Below are 23,286 nucleotides of genomic sequence, written 5' to 3'. Positions count from 1 at the left end.
ACTCCTGTTTCTTTTTGTTTTGCCTTAAGCCACAGTTAGGAAAATCCCTGCCACTGCATTTTACAGTAGTAGCAGTGGTTAGTTATATCTGGCCACAGTCTCCAGATACTTTCTCCTGCATCAGTGTGGCTTTTGACAGGTTTTAAGTTTCACTGTCAGCTCTGTAGAACTAGTTTGGATTGGTTAAAAGCAGGTAGGAGGAGGACTGCTGTGTAGCAGCTGAAAACATGCCAACATTTTTAAACAGTTCAGCAATGCGTTGAACTGAATCTAAGTCCAAAAAATTATAGTCTGACAGCTGCCAGCATTATAATGTGACACCCAACCCCACATGTTAAAGATACATTCAAAAATGTCCTTGTCAATTGGGGCAATGCGCCAATGTGAGATGTTTGTGGCTGTGTTAAGTGAGATATAGTCCTCGTAGTACCGTTTCACCACAATAAAGCACTTCGTTCTCAGCTGGCTTGCTTGTGGTTTCTAGGATACTTAAGAGTTGAATGGCAGATAGAGCCTTCAGCTTTCAGGCTCCTCTTCTGTGGAACCAATTCCCAATTTAGATTTGGGAGACAGACACTCTATTTTTAAGCTTAAGCTTAAAACTTACTTTTTTCATCAAGTTTATAGTTAGGGTTGGATCAGGTGATCCTGAACCATCCCTTAGTTATGCTGCTATAGACCTAGGCTGCTGGGGGTTTTCTATAATGCACTATTTCTTTTCATTCACCTCTTTTTGCTCTGTTTATACACCACTCCGCTGTATCTCTCTCCTCAGCCACAACTGGATGCGGCAGAGCCTGGTTCTGCTGGAGGTTTCTTCCTGTTAAAAGGGAGTTTTTTTTTCTTCCCACTGTCACCAAGTGCTTGCTCATAATAGGGGGTCATTTTGACTGTTGGGTTTTCGCTGTAATTATTGTAGGGTCTTTACCTTACAATATAAAACACCTTGAGGCGACTATATAAATAAAATTGAATTGAACTGAATTATTAAAATGAGCTGCTCCAACACAGTAATGGTCATTTTTCCTTGTCTCTGCCACCACTCCCCACTTCAGAGTACACTCCTTCATCTTTGTCCTGGTCAGTCCTTGTTTGGGGTGAACCACTCCCTTCCCTTCCCTCACGTCACTGGAGGACTCTGGGTTATTCAGCCTGGAGGATCCAATGAGTAATGCTGTTTTAGCCCAGAGGCATTCCTCTCTTTCACTATAAGTCCTGATCTCCTATAAACCAGGAGGAGAAACTTTCACTCTCAGATGGCGGGAAAAACTAGGCAGCAGACTTGGATTTAACTTTAACCCAACTGCAAAATATTTTACTTTTTTTTTTTTTTTTAATCATTACCAGATCAAAACAGAGCTATCCTGGTTACCTATAACAGCTCCTTTGCTTTTATTTTACATGTGCAGGTGAACTTATTCAGGCTACATGATGTAGTTGTGTGCATATCGTGTCTTGTATTTAGCCCAGGTGTAACACATTCACTGAAGGAAAATGGAAATTCTCATTCTGGAGGCTGCTTCATTACCAAGCTGAGGAGTTTTCAGTTAGGACTGCCCAACCTGTAGTAAATATATAAGCAGATTTCACACATGCATTGCAGCCCTAGGACTCACCCAAAAAAAGTGGACGGGAGAATGGGAATGTCCTGCACCCTCGGATTTGACATTAACTAGTCTTCAACTTAATAGCTCTCTTATGGCTAGTCTCTGTGTTGTTGTATTGTGCAGATGTGTGACTAATACAGTTTGTTGTTTAGTGCTAGGCAGAGCATCCTGTTTTCTGCAGTGTGCTATACATGAGGAAGGATTGGTTCTGGACCTGGCTCTCCCAAAACTGTCCAAAGTTCATGTGTGCCTGCCTTAAACCTGCATTCTTTCTAATGGCCCACAGGGTGTGACTCCACTGGTTGCAAAAAGTAGTCCAGTTGCATTGAAGTCTATGGAAAAGCTAACCTTTAGCTTGCTTGATCTCTGACCTCAGAAAACACTTTCCTTGTGAGTTTGTGGTCTCAGTCATTAGTTTCAAGTCTCAGTGATGTTATTTGGTGTTGATTTTTCTGAATGATGGTCCCATTAGAGTGGAAAAGGACAGTAAAGTAGGGTATGCTTTAGGGTGGGGCAGTATTTAGATAAGAATGTAGTGTCTGTGGTTTGTCTGTCAGATCCCCCCCACCCCCACCCCCACCCCTTCCCAAAACAAAACAAACAAACAAACCAAAAAACACCAAGATAGTGATAGTGAAAAAGACTTCAAGACAGGACTGATGTCATCAGTTATTAATGTCACAGTAATGAGGAAGCTCATTGTCTCATAAGACTATTTCCCTATAAGAAACATAATCTATCCTTTTCAGTTAGCTAATCTATTAATCAATTTTCTATGACTAACACCTGTACAGCTGCCTAACTGTACCAGTCAAAAGATCTGATGAACTTGAGTGCGTATGTTGTTAGGAATTAATGCTCTACACTGCTGAAAACTAGTGAAGCACACAGTACAGCTGTCTTACTGGTTTTCCTTTATCGCTTTAATTGTAAGGCATTGAAATTAAGATCAAGTATGATTCTGATGATGATATTATGATTATGATATTTAAAAATATAATTAAAAGGCTTAAATTGAACTTCCAGAAAACCTGAAGCCAGGTTTCATATTGGAATGCTTTACTTGGAGGGAATAAGTGCTGCACTCGGTTTTTGGAGCTCCTGAAATACGTTGAAGTAAACTAAGCAGCAACCCATTAAAGTCGAGGCAGCCTGCCAAATCACCCTGCTGAGAAGTCAGTCCACTAAACCGTGTCCCCGGATTCAGATTTAATCCACCTCTAACGAACCGTATTATTTTCAGAATCCTTTGTCAGCAGGTATTCATAACTTGTACAGCATATTTTTGAAGCTGTTTTTTTTTAGGTGAAGCACAGTGTTGTTGGTAAGATTATACGGATTACTTCAACGACAAAGTGGTCTCAGGCGTTTATACAACTGAATCTAAGACAGACGTTCATTTGGGTATACGTGTCACTGTTCTTTCTGGTGTCTCTGCCTCTCACTCTGTGGATCCCAAATCTAAAAGCACCATGAAAGGACTGATTGTTTTCTGAGGCCTCATGAGTTTCATTACAGGTGAGATGCAGCCCTGCTCGCTCTCGACCTGTTGCTGCTGCACTAAATACGATCCATCAAAAGGTTTCTAAATCAAAGCCATTCATCTTTGATTTAGAGACCTTTTGAAGTCTATCAAGAAGACAAATTTTTGTGGATTTAGCAAAGTGTTGCCTTTAATCAAAACAGTCGCTTTGCTGTGTGATTAATTATTAATATTGATTAACCCTTAGAAAATAAACCCACAACTTTTTTTTTTTTTAAGGTAGTTTATTATCTTTTCCAGCTGTTTTTGTGATTTACTGATGATCTTACTATCTTTTTTGAGATTTTTTTTTTTTTTTTAAATGCCACATTTCCTTTTAGGACAGGAGAAATTCTCAGAAAACAGTCTGGATCCAATGAATGGTTTTACAGTGGTTTCTGTCTAGGATCTTATGTAGCCAAAGACATAAAAAATGTTGTATTTACCTTTGTTTGTCCAGGCAGCACCTAACTGCATCAGCTAAAGCCTGGGAATGTGTAATACTATGAGGGTTGTCCACCAGATTAGTGCGGTACCTGAGTATGTCACCTTAAGGTTAGATTGTTTAGACCTTGCCAAAGGCTGAAAATCCTTCAAAGGCCTTTTCACAACTCATTGTGAGGGGAGAAAAAAACACAAGTTAGTTTGTTTATGGGGAAAATTACTTGGTGTGAAGGCCATGATCTTTCGGTTTTCCTGGAATTGCGGGCGGTGTGTTTGTTACTTACGCAGACTTAAATCTGGACAAATTAAAACTGCGCTGATATTCATTTGAATGCTTTCCATTTTCTCTGTGCAGGTGGTAAAAACCATCGGCTTGCGTGAGGTCTGGTACTTCGGGCTTCAGTATGTGGACGGCAAAGGTTACCACACTTGGCTAAAACTGGACAAAAAGGTAAAACCCATCTTTAAAATGTATAAAAAATATGTATATATTTTAATCATGAATGATTATGATTATAGATAATGTTAAAATGTTGTCTTATTAATACTTTGATGCTTCACATTTGTCAAATTATTGTCATCGCTTACCTTTGTATTACACGCACGATACCTGATTTCTCCATGCTGTGCATGTATGTCATGTCTCCTCAGCTTCTGTCACACCCTTCCCTGTGGATTAATATGGAGTAACAGAGAAAGAATGTATTGTTTTGAGGGGGGGGTGGGAGCTCTAGTGTTTGCCTTTCATTCAGTCAGTACCTGCCATATTACTGAGTGTGTAATATGACATGGCAGCTGATTTTTGAAGCCCTGCCTGGTTTCTGTCTGTGCTGTGGCGGCAAAGGGGCGGAGGGGTCAGAGCTGCATGTTATCAGCTGGAGGTGGATTATTTGACAAAGAGTATGAACTCTATGTGAACCACAGCTGCCTCTGTTATTCCTCTCTTTCCCTGAGTAAACACACGTTACCTGGACACCATTTACTGTTAATCCTGCATTATCAAAATGACAAAAATGGTTATGTAAAAAGTACACTTGCATCTAAGAAGCAAAATATCCCCGGTTCGATCCCTGGTAGGAGACACAGATCCCTTTAGGGTTGCATGTAAAAAAAAAAAAAAAAAAAAAAATCAGTCAAGTGAAACGTGGATCTTGGTAATAAGTGAGCAGCCAAAAGTAAAAGTTAAAGTAATTCAGCCAGGTGATAAAGTCATGCCTATGAATAAGCAGAGGTCCACATTTTGTTTCATTGTTTCTGTATGACCCACCAACTCTGCACCTGCTCCTGTGTTAATAATCTGATTTTTTTAACCCCACAGCCTGTGTATAGCTGTTGTGGACTAGTTAGGTGGAAGCAGCTGTATATTAAAACCTCATGTGGCTGCAGAAAGTGCTTCAGTAGTCAGTGTTGGTTTAAAAGAAGCTTCTCATCTCCACTTGAGCCTCAAAGGCTCATTTGAGATTTGAGACGGGACTCAGAAAATCTCTTTAAACTGTATGTTAATATTACTCTACACAGTCTGGTGGAGGAGGTGATTTTTGGTCTTTTTTTTTTTTTATCTGGTTACTGTTTGGTCAATCGAAATCAGACAGCAATTGTTATGCATGTAAGTAATCTGTGTGGAGAGCAAAAGAAGGAGCACATTTGATGAAATATAATCTTCAGACCCCTGGCTATCGTCTGTTAATCATGTAACTTTTTATTTGGTTTTTAAAATTGATCTAAATTTATAAACAATGACTGTTGCGCAGAACAGAAAGTCTTGGCCCAGATATCCATTGGCTACACTGGAAACCCTGAAACAGTGGCCCTAGACGATAACCATCGGGTTCCCAAATTGAACCACTCGTTGCTCCTGACACCGCTGAATCTCAAACTGAAGCAACGAGGCTGCATTGTGGGTGTTTTAGGCACCAAGTTTTTACATGAAAGAAAAATGTGTGGAATTAATCAGGAAAAGTCGTGCCTTAATTAGGTAAAGGCAATTAAGGGTTGCTCCACTGAATCATTATTATTGTAGTGTAATGCTAAGTCACTAGAGTAATCTTTGAAATATACACCAGTCTCTATTGGCTGTGGCTCCCATCAGCAAAGTTAAGCTCAGACTTACAGTGGTGAATACACTGATACAGTTTCTCTCGAATGGATTTGAAAAGAATGGTTATGAGTAATACCTTCCTGAATGAAACAAATGCCAGAAACTATGCTAATCTGTCCTGTTAACTTTTTTTAAAAGCGAGAGAGAGAAAGGGTTATGCTTGCCTCAGTCAGCAGCAGGGAACTGTACGCTGTGCGCTGACAGTGCAGCTCATCAGCACAATGCAAAGCTCAAACTGGAATATTCCTGGCTCCATTCTCTCCATCAAGACCGCTTGGTTCCTGTTTTGAAATTAGAGGAAGAGGCGTATTGTGTAAACACACACACACACACCATAGCTTAATAAAGTTTATTTCCACTAAATGAGAGGGCAGATCCCCTTTTGATAAGGTCATTATAGCTCATTGTGAATGGGTACTGGTACTGTATACAACTGATGGTGATTGTTTTATAGACAGTAAGAGCAGAAACACATTTGTCAGAGAAACAGTTTTTAAAATGCTTTTTTTTTTTTTTTTTTTTTTTTTTTTTTTTTTTTACAGCAATATGCCAGAGAAAGTCCTGATTTATACCGACAGTTCTAGCATTTATACCATCCAGCTTTACAGTTTGAAATTAAAGAAATAGCTTGACAATAACCTTTGGAAAAATTCACTTATTTGCTATCTTTCCAAGAGTTGCATGAAAATGAAAACACATCCATAAGATTATTGGGAATAGTTGGAGATAGCAGTTGGTTAGATAAGATATCAGCCTCTTATCTAACCAACTTTTCAAGGCAGTGAGCGAGCAAGCATGTTTATAGTATGATTTCTCTCCAGGTGTCCTCTCAGGATGTGAAGAAGGAGAACCCGCTGCAGTTCAAGTTTCGTGCCAAGTTCTTCCCCGAGGACGTTGCAGATGAGCTGATCCAGGACATCACCCAGAAGCTCTTTTTTATGCAGGTGAAGGAGAGCATCCTGAGCGACGAGGTCTACTGCCCGCCCGAGACAGCCGTGCTGCTGGCCTCCTACTCTGTTCAGGCCAAGTTTGGAGACTACGATAAAGAAGTCCACCGGCCTGGGTACCTGCTGTCTGAGCGCCTGCTGCCACACAGGTGAGGTGTGAACTCAGAACCACTAATTGAGCATTGCTGACAGTGGAATTCATTAAGATGCATGTCTTATTCATCTGAATCACTTCATACTTTTTTTTTTTTTGGTTTAAATAGGGAACATTTCTTGGGAGAAAAAAAAAGAACTAAAATACTTAAATCAGCAGCACTGGTTGAACCAGCTCCAAAGAAATTCACAGTCTCCACCCAAAGAAACAAAAGAGGAGATGAAGTTTATATAACAAACACAGTTTGTAATTAACCATGAGTCAAAAGCAAATTATGCGTGCAGTCCATCCAGATTGGCTCTTGTTCCACCCTCACCACTATTTGTGGTTACCACATTGTCCTTCATGGCATTTGCACATAATGAGCGAAATAAATGTTTTATTTTACTTTTTTCTAACTTGATTAACAGATTATGGTTAAAAGCAGGTGGTCCAGCTGTACCACACTTAATAACCAGGAACAGTTTGGAGGAATTTGAATGCTGGTGGGCGACTCAGGGACTGGTACACTAACCCTAGGGTTAGGGTTACGACTGTCCCAACTAGGGCATAAAGTTGGTACCAAACTGAACTATAAAGCAGTTTTTTTTTTTTTGTAAAGAGCTTAAGCAACAATTTTGATGTTGTATGCAGAAATCTAAAAAACAAAAAAAACCCCCAACAAAGACCAGAAGTGCTCCCACCACACAGATAAGAGCATTTACACATCAAAAAGTAGTGTGGAATCAAGTCAGCAGTGACTCAACAGCTTTTTCTGTACCAAAAGTCTCGGGTCACACAGAGGAGGACCACACTATCCCTCAGTGAAAATCACCACCTTCAAAAAGTGGCACTTTATATCACAAAAACTGTATGTGTACATTTATTGTCGTGCTTTTTTTTTTTGTTTGTTTCTCTCGGTCGACAGAGTCCAAGAGCAACACAAGTTATCCAAAGAACAGTGGGAGGAGAGGATCCAAGTGTGGCATGAGGAGCACCACGGGATGCTGAAGTGAGTTACTGGAGTCATTTTTTTTTTTTTTTTTTTAATCCTTCTGTAATGATAGGAATTAGATTGTTCATGGCTTTCACTTCCTGATTTTTGCCTATTCTTGCAGGGAGGATGCTATGCTGGAGTATCTGAAAATTGCCCAGGACCTTGAAATGTACGGAGTCAACTACTTTGACATCAAGAATAAGAAGGGAACAGAGCTGCGTCTGGGAGTGGACGCTCTGGGACTCAACATTTATGAGAAGGATGACAAGTAAGCGTAGCTCCTCTAATTACACAGCCTAGCTCTTGCTGTCTCTTCTGGCTGTTGGGCTAGCTGTATCACTGGGACACAGCCAAACTGGCTGAGCCAGGTTCATGTCTGTACATAATCACTGTTCCTGTTCTACAGCAGGCAGTATGACAAGAATGACAATGAAGGCCAAGGAGGTACACCGAGATTTAGAAATTCCTAATCAGCAGTTTAGTGTGCAATCTGCTCAGTTGCAGGTCAAATAATAAGTTTTTATTTAGAGTTTTTTGGGGGTTTTGGACTCCCAAGTTGCCACATAATGTGGTTTTATGGGCTTACTACATATATTTTGAGTGCTCCACGTGACTGTGACCTAATCTTTTTTAGATATAAAGGTTATCAGTTGTCACCTCTGTTTGTAGAGGTATGCTTCATGCTCTACATAGTTCTGAATGAAAAATAATCTCCTGATTCACAGCAAACATTTGTGGGCCATTTAAACTGCAGCTGGTATACAAAAGCTGCAGACATTTGTCTCGCCTTTCCATCTGACTCTTCTTATTCTCACCTTTGGAACCAGGGTAAAATTTACAGTTAATCACTAACCATTTTTCCAGTGGAAAACAAACAATTAAAAAAAATTTTTTTTTTATCATCCTTTGATCAGTTTTTGGTATTGTGCTTAAAGGCAGACCTACTTTTTGAAAGCTCTGACAGACTGGTGATTGGGTGTTTCCACTCTCTTGGCTGGCTTTGCTTGTGATTTTCCACTTTGTTTGTAGGCCAAGACACTTTGGGAGATAATCATCCTCTGTTTGGTGTGAAATGACTTCTGAGATCCCCTGTGGCCTCCTGTGTGTGGTTACTGGGGTGAAGTACACTGTGTTAAAGGAGCATTACATCCCAGGTGACTTGCCTTTCAGTCACTGACCCCGTGCTGCCAGCTGTGCTTTGGCTTTGGTTGCTGCTCTTCTCATATTAGGTTTATCCACTTTCTTGCCATGCAGTGCGGTCAGCTCTGTCTGTGGAGCAAATGAATCCAGCACGCTGGTGACGTTTTAATGAGGAAGCTTGGCACGCCTGCTCCCTCATCAGGTCTCTAGTTGAAGGTTTTACAGGCTGATTTATTGTTTTCTCAAATCTAAATGATTTAATTACTCTGCCATTGTGTTCCAGTTATTCTTGTTTTCATTTCACTTTAACTCTAATTTAACGACTTGAGGTACGAAACCTCCAACAAGAGTGACAAATACATTGTTAGGAAACAGACCAGGTCCCGTGTGACTGTCTCTTTGTGCGCTCCTTGGGATCAGCAAAGAAATGCCTCTCTTCCATGGTGCCCTCTGCTGTAACCATGGCTACGTCGACTGGTTTTTCAAGCTGTGTGGCACTTAAGAATGCGAGGCAAACCTACTACACAGTCTCTCCAATGAGGCCAGCTGGCCCACAATGCAACAGTGCAGCCAAGGCTGCTTCGCCCAGGCTGGAGCTAGATTAACTCCTTATGCTCCTGCTGCTACAGCCCATTTTAATAGGGCAGTTTTTTTTTCTCAAACTAAAGCTTTGTGTTTAGCAGGCGCAGTCAAACACACACTAGTGTGCAGCCACGGATGCTATATTCAATTCAATAGGTTCATACAAAATACCACAAATCTTAGCAGTTAAATGAATGTAGTAAATAGATTCTTAATGCCCTTTAACTGTTTATCACTGACTCAGTGTTAGTCTAACAAGGCTTCAGTAGTGTTTGAACCCTTAAAATGACACATTGGAGCTGAAACAATTCATTAGTTGTTCTATTTATATCAATAAAAATGATGAAAATAACTTTTATTGATATAAATAATGAGACCAATACAATATTGATGCACATTTTATAAGAGTAAAAATATTGACTGATAATCTTTGTATTTTTGTTAGTTGAGAAGCTATCATTACCACATGGTTGTTTAATTATTCACTAGTTTAAGCTTGATGTGAACTTTTGTTTGAGTTGCTGAATGTGTGACACCTGTCTAACAGCCTTTCAGGGTTGCCACCAGTGTTTTGCAATCACCAGGCCTAAACTGACTCCCAATTGGGCCTAAGCATTTTTAATGAGATGGTTCTTAAATATTCTGTGACACTTTTAGACATAAGTTACTACTGTTAGCTGCTAAAATCAGCAAATAATTAATGTGACAGGCCTTAGCAGTAGGAGGAGTCTGAAGTCTGGAACAGAGTTGTCTGTCCGTGCATGTATTTTACTATGTAGAGTGAGGGATTTGGGGTATGCAACTTATGCAGATGCACTGTGCGCAGTCCTCCAAAAAAGACAAAATAATTCTAAGTAGGTTGGAATTCCAGAGGACGGGGAGTGAAAGCAGAGTTTGCCATGACGAGGAAAAATTGGGTTCTCAAGCTAGCCGAGAGCTATAAGCCCTCTGGCATGTCCTGGTCTGCCCCGGGGCCTCCTTCCAGTAGGACATGCCTGAAACATCTCACTTAGGAAGCACCCAGAACGTGTCTTTGTCAGATGCATGAACCACCTCCTGTAGTGGTTCTACTCAGAGTCCTTAATTATTGACTGAACTCCTCACCCTATCTCTGAGGCTGAGCCCGGGCATCCTTTGAAGAAAGCTCATTTTGGCCGGTTGTATCTCCAGGATCATTCTTTCGGTCACTGCCCACAGCTTGTGGCTATAGGTGAGGACAGGAACGTAGATCAACCAGTGAATCACAGCTTTGCCTTCAAGCTCAGCTCTCTGTTCAACACACCAGACCAATATAGCACCCCCATCACTGCAGACCATGCACCAATCAGCTGAGAACCACAGTCTCAGACTCGGAGGTGCTAATTCTCATCCCAACCACCTCATGCTCAGCTGCAAACCTCCCCAGTGCAAACTTGAGGTCATCGCTTGTTGTTTTTAACACTTCACAGGGACAAGGTTTTATTTGGTATATCATCACTAATGTGTTCTTTTTGATGGGAGCTAAGCTAAAGGAGGAACAACAGCATAACTCAAACAAGAGTAGCCCACAGACCAGTTGTTCAACATAGTTTTTGAAACTGCCCCCTCGTGCCAGTAAACAGATAGAACATGATGCTTAGCATAGCTCTTTGTAGGACCACTGTAAAGCTTGAAGCAGAGAGGGCTGCACATCTGCAGCTCTGCCTCAGCGTATCCTGAGTACACCGCATTGTGGGTTGATAACTCTGTGTTAACCCCCAAGCTTTGCTCAGCTGTTGTTGACTGACTTTTTACTGTTACTTTGGTACAGTTACAGACTGCAGCAAGACCTGAACTTGTAGCACTCCTTTTATTACTCATGTATTTACACATAGTGGTTCTTCTAGCCATTGCAATCAAATGCTAATATTTCATACACATTAATTCTTATATATTAATAAACTTTATAAAAAAATAAATAAATTAGAGACTTGGTAGGGAAATCCATTTAATCACATTTTCCCTTTTTCAAAAAAAATGTAACCAAGTTTGTGCAAAGAGGTTTGTGTAACCAGAATTAATTGATAAAGCACACCTCCGTAGACCGCAGGAGTCTGATAGAAAAATTCATCAGATAACTTCCACATTGTTTTCTCAATTCCACAAGCATGTGTCAGGGTCAGCTGGAGTGAAATTCCAGTTAAGGGAGTAGTGCAGAGTTTCGTCTGGAGTTTTTTTTTTCGGATTACAGCACTGTCGGCTTCTCCTTGAATACAGTGCTATTCTCTATTGTGTTGAAAGAGATTGGCGTCTGCTTAATTTTTTCTGGCACAAAGCAGCCCGCCACATCCCAGATTCATCCCCAATACTTTGATACTCAAAGCCATGTTAAGAGGATTAATGACGTGATCGGAATGAGATTGTTTGTTGGATCTTTACAGCTTTATGATATGTAAACTGTCTGCATTCTCATGATAAATATAAGTAAATTGATAATTAAAGCGGTCCCAGTTGACACTAACGTTATGCCCACATTATGCCACTTATTTTACTTTTTTTTTTTTTTTTTATGCTGTCTCCTTCAGACTGACCCCAAAGATTGGCTTCCCCTGGAGTGAGATCAGAAACATTTCCTTCAATGATAAGAAATTCATCATCAAGCCTATTGACAAGAAATCTCCGGTGAGTAAATCTCATCTAAGCTTTCAAACGTGTGGGTATTTCTAAGCCTTGAAAATGCACCATCTTCTTTGAAAGTCCTTATTTTTCTTTGCAGTTTTCCCTACATAAAGAGGTCTTGGTCTTCTTTAAAATTAGGCTTTACAGAGTGTTTTGGGTTTCAGTGTTTCTGTACTTAAGCTCGCTGCTTCCATTTTACCTGTGGCATCATGTTTCACTGCAAGGGAGAGGAAAACCATTAGGCATATCTTCAGTTGCAATCTCGTATAAAGAATAGACAGAGCTGCTTTCGAGGCAGCGCTGTTAGGGATTGACTGCAGACACACACACAAAAGCAAATGGTATAAACCTTATCTGTGCACTCAGGCAGCTCTGGGCTTTTACCATGAGTGGAACAATCCTTGTAGAAGTGTTATTTATTATTTTTTTTAGCACTAATCATCAGTAAAGGTTCCCCTGGATCAGCAGCTTTAATGTATTCAGCCCGGTGTCTGTTCTGCCTTCTCCTTCTATTGTTCCCTTTTGTTCATTTCCTTTCAAAATTCAGGACTTTGTGTTTTTACGCCCCGAGACTGCGCATAAACAAGCGCATCCTGCAGCTGTGCATGGGCAACCACGAGCTGTACATGCGTCGCCGCAAACCGGACACGATTGAGGTGCAGCAGATGAAGGCCCAGGCCAAAGAGGACAAGCAGCAGAAAACAGATGGAGAGGTACGCAAGCCTTAGATAAGGTCATTAAAAAATAGTTTCACACTTAAAAATTATTCTCTGACAGTTATCCTCAGTGAGGACATAAACCATCTTTATTATTTATGAGTTAGCCTTTTGTCATTCCTTGAGATTTAATAAGAGCTGTTAAAGGTATTCATTCAGTCAACTGTTAGTAAAAATGAGCAGGATCATTTACAGTAGAACACACCATTGCTGCGGCTGCAGATAACACTGGTTATAAGTTATTATTTCCATATAATATATATATATATATATATATATCTATATGTATCTGTTATATATGTATGTATAATATATCTCTCTATCTATCTCTCTCTCTCTCTCTCTCTCTCTCTCTCTCTCTCTCTCTCTTCTCTCTCTCTCTCTCTCCTCTCTCCTCTCTCTCCCCCTGCTTTCCCCCGCCCAACTTTTTTTTTCTTCTCCTCCGTGGTTGTGTGTCCCTTTGCGTGCTGTATTTTTTTTTTTTAAGACAAAAACAGAACATGATTATTTCCATTGCAGATACTGGGTTACTCAGTAATGGAAATTATTATACACCGCCATCTTCAGATGTCTGGTTTTTGTCTGACCAGCTGTTAAAACACATGGTGGAAACGTCTCTCACTAGAAACTCAATAAGTAGCAATTTTCATTTTTTTTTTTTTTGTGCCAAACAGACAAATCCATCATTTATGTTTGGTCTACTAATTAATTTATTAATTCACTGTCTGACTTTTGCAGTTCTCCAAGATTTTAAATGTTGTGCATCCTGAATCCACATCTTCTCTTTAAATAGTATACATATATACTTTGAGTTTTATTGAATATATATATATATATATATATATATATATATATATATATATAGATATATATATATATATATATAGATCTATATATATATATAGATATAATATATAAATATATATTATTTTCATTTTTAATGCATTTACAAAAAATTACTCAAATTATTTTGCCTTTTTTTCCATTATGGTTTGAGTGTTAATTGATGGTATTATCATTAAAAATCTAATTTAGAACACAGTAAAGTTTGTGCAAAAAGTGAAAGAATCTGTATCTGTACACTTTTTTTATTTCTCATTTTTTTTATTCAGCGGTGAGGGAGGAAAAGAAAAAAGGAGGTGTACAGAAATAATAGAGGTTTAGTAATAAATGAAGGAAAAAAGACATACTTTCTAAAATAAAAAGGTATATACATTTAAAGATTGTAAAAGGTACTAGAACAGTAAGACAAACACATACTGTAAGATGAAAGAATGTATTAGAAGTAAGGGTCTTTAAATATACAGCTTTATTACTGCACTAACATTATGAAGTCATACTCTGAGCAGAGAACCAATAAATAGTTATTTATTAGGCACTATACGACTCACACACTCCACTGATGCATTTCAGCCTGGGGACGTGAAGCATTCATTGGATCACAATACGGTGTTCCCTTTGAAGTATCGGAAGTGTCTTTCCTGTATCGGCTGAACTGAAAATGAATGGTTGTTGACACTGATCTCAACAGCAGCTGTTGGATCACTGTCTGTCCTGCACAGCTGTTCAAACATGGTGATGTAACCTGAATACCAGAGGGAGAGCCATCAGATCACCAGACGTCAGCAGGCACGGTTCAGACACGGACACAGTAGCTCGCAGTCTGTCCAGCAATCAGCTGGGCTGGCGTTCAAACACAATAACGAGATGGTTTTAAGCCTAGCTTTTCAGATTAAGCATGAGGCAAACAGAAATCAAATTTTCTGAGAGGAAAACTGACTCGTGCTATGGAGTATTTTAAAACTGGAGTTTCTAAGATGTTAGTTTTAAGGATTAATCAGTTAAATAGTAAGTCATATACAAAAATTAATTGTGAACAATTCTTAATAATTGTTTAAGTCGTGGGATTAGGTTCGTTTCCCAAGCAGAAGAACAAAATATTTGCTGGTTAACGCTCAGAAGTGATAATCATTTGCTTTCATTTCTTTTTCTTTTTGTGAATATTTGCTTTTTTTTTTTTTTAATGGAATAAAATTGTGAATTAAAAAGCTTATTTAAATTCATTTTTGTCAAATGAAATTTTGCCTTTGGGAAATTAGATCAGTATTCTATCCTATTTTTTGGGTCATTTTCTGGACAAACAGTTGGGTGATATATTATTAAATGGCAGCTTATGTTAGTTGCAGCCCTGTTATGATTATTCTTGTTACTGATGACTTGACTCACGTCTTAAAGCTTCCTATCGGCTATCTTTGTGCCAACTGTTTTATTGGTCTCATAAACCCTGAAATCATGCAGTTTGCCAAGTCCTTGAGAATGTGGGGCAACTTAAAATCACAAGACGTATATGGATATTATGAGACCTGTATATGGCTACCATGTGAAATAAATGGTGTTTACATTGAAGGTAGATGTCTTTTATTGTTTGACCAGTTGTTATAGAACAGTTTCACTTTCGTCTGTGTGCCGAAATGTGTTTGTGTGCGCCTTTTGCCGTAACCATGCATCAACTATGTCAGCTCGATTTGTGTCCTCATGCTGTGTGTTTTCTGCAGGGCCCATCTGGAGAATGAGAAGAAGAAGAGAGAGGCCATTGAGAGGGAGAAGGAGCAGATGGAGCGAGAGAAGCAGGACCTGGTGATGAGGCTCTACCAGTTTGAGGAGAAGACCAAGAAGGCAGAGAAAGGTAAGGGGAGGGAATGCAAAGTTGTGTGTGTGTGTGTGTGTGTGTGCGCCTGTGTGTGTGTGTGTGTGTGTGTGTGAGAGAGAAAATACTTTGATTATGTGTGTACATGTGGTTATGCAGGTTACTTGTCTTGTAAATTAAAGGATGGAGGCGAAAGAAAAATAAGGAAGAGTAAAAGCTTCACAGCATGAAGCGCTGTTATTACTAGTGACTGTCTTTTTGATTAGATTTGGCTCGGTATTCAAAATAGAGTAAAACTACATCTTGGGTTGGGCTCTTTGTAGTTTACCTGTTCCTAATACTGCTTCCAGTCATAAAAGCAGACGACAAACAACCTGATTGACTTAAGGAAGCAGACAGATTTTAGTTTTATTTTTTTTAAGTGACAACAGCATAATAAAACTCATTAAAGGAATCTAAATGATTTTAATTCCAGCTCATATAACAAGTTCACGCAGTCATGGCACAGAGCTTCATGGGAAAACTGGAAAAATGTTTGACATTCAACAAGTTTCTTTTTTTTTTTTTTTAGCTCTGCTGTTGACGGCAGTCAGCGGCAAAATTTACAGACTGTTCCAGACAGATTTCAACGTTTGACTTTTTTTGTTTTTTTCAAACAAATTTCTCAAGAAATACTGTACATTGATGTTTAATATCAGTCGCTACTCCTTCCTTATTTATTGGCAAATTCTTCTGAAACTTAGTATGAACATTCATCGGGCAAAGGGCTACAGACAGACAGATGAGTGAGTATGAGCTCAGTGATGGTTGACCTACAGTCAAATTAGTTTCCGTTCCAATATATCACATGTTGTGCATTTGATACTTGACAGCGGAGCTCTGTAGGCCCTCTCCTCGTTGTTTTATTGCACTTTTTATTACTTCTTTTTATGTGTCTGTAGCAGTATTGTGATACTGATAGTCACGGCTGCCAGTAGTGTGCATTCATTCATTTTTTTTTTTTTTTGCGTTTTTGGCCACAGCGGCCACAGAGTGGGGAAGATACAGGGGAAGACACGCGGGCAAATTGGCGACAGGCTGGGATGGGAAACCCGCGCCGCAACGCCACGCCGGCTTCACCACTAAGGCCACCCAGGCGCCCTAGTGTGCATTTATTTATGTTGCAATAAAATTATCTTCCATTTGGCACAAAGATTGTGATGAAACAGAAAAATTAAATATCTAAAACTTGCAAAGAAGGTATCTGCTGATGAGTATTGCCTCTGCAGCCAAAAGCCTTTTGTAGCTTATACAACCACTGGCTGAGAGGTCCTAAAACACACACACCTTTGCCTTAGGTGAAATCTTGCTTCATTAACATAAAGGCTGAAGTTTATTTTAACTTTGTCTCATATTCCAAACACTGTCCTGCTGCTGCAAATACTCGCTACACAGTAAATAAATAGTCCCAAAAAATGCACAGTTGGATCCTGAATGCGCAGCCTTCACTGAAACCCCAAATTTTCCAGCTGTTTTGGGAAATTGGCAAACTTCTTTAAAAAAATGAATCTGTCTAGGAACCCGTGCGTAAGGCTTCAAAACACACACAGAGGGTAGAAAAGTAGAACATTATTGAGACATTGCTGTGAGGTGGTAGTTGCACCTGATAGTGGCAAAAAAATTCAAATACTGCTGCTCGGCTACGCCATAAGATAGGTGACAAAATTAGTTAACTTGTGAGTATAAATATGTAAATCTTTAAAATAAAGCATTTGTCTCATGTTATATTTTCTCTTTCTGCGTGTTAGATTTGCAGGAGCAGCTGCAGAGAGCCATGATGCTGGAGCAGGAGCGGAGGAGAGCAGAGGAGGAGGCAGCTCGTCTGGAGGCAGAGCGTCAGGCTGCCCTGCTGGCTAAAGAGGAGCTGGCCCAGCACGCTGAGCAACAGAAGAAGAGTCAGGAGCAGCTGGTCAGTGTTTTAAAGAGGACCTTTTATGATCTCGGTTCTTTATTGTCATTTTGATACAGTTACGTAGGTGAATGCTCATAATAAACGTGGCTCAGCTTCTCACATTTTTTCTACTCTTAGCTGTGTGTGACATCAAAGAAAAGGGGATATTCCTTACATAGACACATGTCTGGCACAAGGAGGTGCAGCTAATCAGAAAAACGCTGGCTTACAGGGAGAAGGAAGGGGGCTAAAACCGCTTATTTCTCTAAGGTGAACTGAGGGCTGCACTAGTGCCAGGATAAGATAAATAAGGATGTTTTTCAACTGTGAATCATGAAAAGCTATTGCAGTAGATTCAAAGAATAAAAATACAGAACCTTATATACTGGCATCCATGACATTACTTATTAATTGTGAGATAACTATGAAAGTGAAAACATAGTCTTAGAAGTGGGCACCATGTCTGCTAGATAAGATCAATGAAAAACTTTCTGGATGAGATCTCATCTGTTTTCCTGCTGGGTGGTGTGTTTTGCAGTGCCTGGCTGCTGTTGCTCCAGACAAAACCACTTTTTAATGCCCAGCTGGTCCACACCCCTTCACCTCAGACCAAGAGCCCCTCAGGACCACCCACAGAGCTGTGCCTTAGTGTAACGGTCCTGCCATGAAAAGCTGTGGTTCCTACTCCACATTCAGCCACTGAAAACAGTTTTATCAGTGAGACACCTGCTGCGATGCCCTGTTTACGTAAACCCTATTAAGACATTTGTAATGGATTAAGTCCCTGTGCAGCTTCTGCTCACAGAAGTCATGTTGAGAGTGTTGATAAGAACTTGTTTGAAACCACATATCTTATTAGTGATAATTAGCACTTATTAGCACCTTTCACATACATATTTCACAGCGCGGTGTAGCTAAAGCAGGCACAGCTTTTAATGCTGAGCCCCAGAGTATTACAGTGTGGTGGGAAAAAAAGCCGTCAACATTGTTGTGGGCGTCAAAAGGAATGTACCACAACGCCCACAGAGGCTGAACAGTTCAGTTAGGCTTAATTAAGACATCTCCTCACAGTGCCAGCTGCTTCTCCTCTGCTGTGGATATTTCCATTTTTTTTTAGATGATGCTGACAGTTCGTGATGATCCTAAAGTGGATTATTACAGTTAAAAATGTTTTACACAAGTTTACACATTATTTTCTGAATTAGCAATGAAAATAGGGTTTGCCACTCTTTTTACTCTATTTTTTTTAAAGAGTCACAAGCAAAACAGGTTGAATTAAACTGTTACTTTTGAAAAAATTGTGCTTTACTGGATCAGTTTCATAGAAGACAGAATTAGTATAAGACACCAGACACCAGAAGAAAATATGTAGTATTTTTTCTCTATCTTATAAGAGCGATATCATCTTTATTTATTTAGTCCCTTGTTTTTGTTTTTTGTGTGTGTCAGACTGCTGAGCTGGAGGAGCACACAGCAAAGATCAGGCAGCTCGAGGAGGCCAAGAAACATAAGGAGGAGGAGGCCAACTCCTGGCAGCTCAGGGTGAGTAATGTACAGTTTACTGAGGCTCACTCAGCTATTTTCTGTCCGCTGGGAAATGAGAGTAACTTGCAGGACCTGGATTAGTTTAGTGCAGACAATTTATTTGCTTGTTAGAAATTCTCTAACCTGCTAGAGCCGTCAAAGGCGGTGCATTGCTTGATTTCGAGCTGGCTGACACTTTTTATCGTCACCAGGCCCGCGAGGCCCAGGACGATCTGATTAAGACCAGGGAGGAGCTGCACATGGCGATGACGACGCCCCTGCCTCCTCCGCCTCCCCCCATGTACGACCACCTCATGGATGACAACAGCGGACAGCGAGGAGAACGCCAGCACGCACAGCGCCGACCTGCACGTAGAGGGCATCCACGACCACCGCAATGAGGAGGACCGCCTTACTGAGGCAGAGAAGAACGAACGCGTCCAGAAACAGCTGAAGGTGAGGACTGAGAGAATGCACACCTCACGTTGTCACCTGCAAAATGCAAATATGCATCAAAGCGTGACGGCACACTCACACCATTTTATCTGAGTTTATTAGCTGTATTAATGTTAACATACTTTTCTATTGGAGGACAGTATCTGTGTGCTTGCTGCATTTCAGTCAGTTCATAATCAGTAGTAATTTGCAAGCTTTTCATGCTTATCTGTTTACTGGATAAGCAATATTGAAGATACAAGATGTACAGATTAGGGGATCATTTCACAATTAGCAGACAGATTTAAAATAAATAAAAATAAAGGGTCCACTGAGAACTTCCTCTTCAAGTATCTCAGTCTGAATCAGCTTTTCAGATTTTGCACGGACGAACAAAAGTTTAACCAGAACAGTTTGGCTGTAAAAGCACAGTTTCATCCTGCACGCCTGCTATAAGCACAGAAAAAGAACCTGGTATACTTGAGACATCAGAGTCTTTGCCGCAGCCTCGATCCAACTTAAACACTACTTACAACAAAGCAATGTGAGTAGTCAGTAAGACTAGACAAGCACTACATGCTGTAAATGGCCGTCCACAGCTCTAGTTACAGTTAAACTTACAAAGTTAGAAAATAAAAATTACAAGCCATTGAGCTCTCCGTAACAGGATTGTACAAAGAGAGAAAATATTTGAATGTTTTGTAACTGCGTGTAGCAGTTGTGTACTTTTAACTTGGAGGATGTGCAAGTAACAAAGTTTAAATAAAAGAGCAACAGGAAGCTGAAACCAGCAGCACCTGTGAACGTGTGAGCATGATGGTGGAGACCAGCTCAGCCACCCGATCAGCCCGTACCATCTGTCAAAGCTCTGTTCAGAAATGAGGGGCGTCCACACAGGAAATGATTTCCTCGTCACGCATCACTTTGAGAGTGGGTCGGCTCTAGTTTACCACGCTGTCATTTGTCAGTTAAAAGCATCTCTTTCTTCACTCTCATCAGTAGCCGCTTGAATTGCTCGCCTCGAAGGTGAGAAAAGTTTAACTTCATGTCGCCAGTGGTTATTTTACCCGATGCTGCCTGAAGTCTCTGACTATTGTTAACTTTCCGTGGACTGTGGTTACCCCCGTCGATAGTCACCACCTGTTTGGAGAGCAGAAACTTTACTGCCCACTACTTTATATGAATTCTGCTCTCAGGTTCCTTCAGAAGCTGCTACAGTAGATTAAAAATGTAGTCTCTGTGGCTAATGGTGATAGTTTATTAATGGGAAAATTCTAAGAGCTGCTCAGTTTGGAGTAAACTGGTGAATGTGTGCTGAGAAAGTTTTCCAAGTCACATCCTTGAAGTACGTAGAGCTGGGTTGATATTTATTGAATTTTTGAGTCAATTCTAACTCAGTAGTTACAGGAGATATCCACATTAAATTGGGGCTGAAAAATACATTTAAGCTCTTTTTTTTTTTTTTTTCTTCATGGAACAATCCAAAAGCAAACAAGCAAACAAAGTGGCGATTTCCAGGAAAGCTGTTACGGTGTCACATAAATGGTGTCACATGTGCATGTCAGGAGAATCGGGTCAGGCCAGTTGTCCTTCCTCACACACACTCACACAGCAGGAGACAGCTCAGACAAGTTGCCACTGCTGGAAATGCTGGATGAGGTTTAGATTAGCAGGGTTCACATACATGGAAATTATTTTTAAAAACTGGGATTTTTTCATTTAAAAAATATCCCTGTGTCCACACAAAAACACAGAAAAACAATGTGAAGTACTGTCAAGAGCACGCCAAAGCAACAGGTGGTGATAAAACTCTAATCATATAGAAAGGCTGACCAATCAAAAGCCTAGGCAAACAATGATAGGGAACACAGTCGGTCACATAAATGCAGAAATGGACTTTCTACCCTGGAAGGAATTTACGTGTGGACGAAAGGCCGAAAGGGTCATAAAAAGTTTTTCCAAAGTAGCTGTGGAGTGTGCAGGAGGTAGGAAATATGGCGTCCATTTGCTAGATGGCAGGTTAAACGTCAGATCTCATCGATTCACATGCGTGTTCTCACATGCATCTCCGGCGGGTAACGTCTAGAAAGTTCAAGTCTGCAGTGTATGTGCAAAAATACACATGATGACTCATAAATGGAAATTGCATGAGTGGTGGCATTGTTGTTTTTTGTCCTCTGATCTCATGTGTCTTCCTTTCCTCCACCCTCAGGCCCTGACCTCAGAACTGGCTCATGCGCGTGATGAATCCAAGAATACCGCCAACGACCTCCTTCACACCGAGAACGTGCGAGCCGGCCGAGACAAATACAAGACCCTGCGACAGATCAGGCAGGGCAACACCAAGCAGAGGATCGACGAGTTCGAAGCCTTATAAGGAGCCCTCTGGAAACGTACCCTTTCTGAATGGTCACTACATCTCGCTCTTCAGATGCCAGAACAACACACAATCAAACTCGGACATGTTTAACACACGGCTACAGACTAAACTGGAGCAGTATAAGCAGAGCAGAAGCATCACTTACAGATAAACTCCTGCCGTTATGATCGTGTCCTGCTAGATGCAGGGCTCCGAAAACCCTCTGCAGAAATATTAGTGCCAAAACCATCTTTTTTGTCTCTTCTTAGTGTTTCACATCCTGTTTGTGTATTTAATTGTGTGTAATTTGATCAATTCAGACCAAAATCATCTGTTTTTAACCAGAGGTGTGACAAAGTAGGGGGGCTGGTCACATTTTTTTAAAGTATTTTATGATGTAAACAGAGAAAATATAATCAGATCCTGACTTCTTTTTGATGTCTGTCGGAAGAAAAGGACAGTTTGTTGTTTATAGCGACCACTCAGAAAGGGGGAATGAGCAGGAAAATGTTTTTTGTTTTCCTTTATATTTGAACACTTCCATTTATGTTTAATATTGCTATTCTGTAGGTAAAAATCATGCCTAGTTTGATATTTATACTGTATATGGGACATTAAAAAGGGTATTTCATTTTGGTTTGTATATTTTTGCTATCTTCTGATAACAGAAACATTGAATATGTTTTAAAGATTTTATATATTGACCAAACAATAAGTCTTACGTTCCATATGTTTTCCTTTAGATCAATAAATTAAAGAAATTTAATTGTAAATTATTTTTTACTGTAGGAATTATATTCAGCTGCATGCTATTAAAATTAGTTCAGAAGACCTCTAACTATCTAGGTACTCTTTTTATTTGCCATGCAGTTCACAGAATCCTGCGATGCATCTTCATCTTCAGAGCAAGTTTGAGATTTTTATTTCTGTCTGTTCTGCATCATGTCGCTGCAGAGTGAGAGATGAACATGTGATGTTTGCTTTTACCCTCTAAAGTGGCCTTTGGCTGCCCCTCTGCAAGGGTCAGTCCCAGACAGCTGCTCCACACTTCTCAGCCAGGGTGCATAGTCACAAAAAAAAAACCCAGGCAGTGTAAAGCCAACCTCTCACTCTCCACTCTGGACATTTATTAGTATTTACTGCAAATGGAAACTCGCAGCTCTGCTGGACTTTGTATATGAACAGGTTTTTATAATGAGGTGTTTAAAATATTGGCAATTAAAAAAAAAAAAAAAAACTGATCACATGTCTGTGTGTACTTTGTAAAATATATAAAATATGAGGACAGAGATGTTCACATTTTTGTCTGGGATGTTTTATTGGGTTTGCCTTATGCCTCTAAATTTTAATTAAAGGATTGGTTATTAGCCTCACTAGCCTAGGTGGCTTTAAAGAGAGTGCAGAGGTAAAATATTTAAAAAACTATAAGTTGAATTCTCTTTACTGACGTTGATGCTCCCAGCTTTTTCAGGGCATTATAAAGCCGTACTGTATGAAGAGTCACACTTTGAAGAACTGATCTCAAAAGCACTGAAATATGATAAACTCCATGAATTTTGATGGACATA

General features: G+C 40.0%; 1 protein-coding gene across 1 annotated transcript in view; it reads left to right on the top strand.

Annotated features, from left to right (window-relative positions):
- The window catches only part of ezrb (ezrin b), a 31,362-nt gene extending 8,426 nt beyond the window's left edge, over positions 1-22,936 (top strand). The window contains 14 exon segments of the mRNA XM_030721440.1: positions 3,929-4,024; positions 6,493-6,767; positions 7,680-7,763; positions 7,870-8,016; positions 12,014-12,110; positions 12,655-12,663; positions 12,665-12,805; positions 12,807-12,820; positions 15,379-15,509; positions 17,258-17,418; positions 18,850-18,942; positions 19,137-19,253; positions 19,255-19,380; positions 21,572-22,936. Coding sequence (XP_030577300.1) covers positions 3,929-4,024; positions 6,493-6,767; positions 7,680-7,763; positions 7,870-8,016; positions 12,014-12,110; positions 12,655-12,663; positions 12,665-12,805; positions 12,807-12,820; positions 15,379-15,509; positions 17,258-17,418; positions 18,850-18,942; positions 19,137-19,253; positions 19,255-19,380; positions 21,572-21,736 — 1,656 coding nt within the window. The 3' untranslated portion in view covers positions 21,737-22,936.
- The last annotated feature ends 350 nt before the right edge of the window (positions 22,937-23,286 follow it).

This window comes from Archocentrus centrarchus, chromosome 24 (genome assembly GCF_007364275.1).
Source record: "Archocentrus centrarchus isolate MPI-CPG fArcCen1 chromosome 24, fArcCen1, whole genome shotgun sequence".
Taxonomy (NCBI): Eukaryota; Metazoa; Chordata; class Actinopteri; order Cichliformes; family Cichlidae; genus Archocentrus; species Archocentrus centrarchus.
This window is presented reverse-complemented; position numbering and strand designations above follow the sequence as displayed.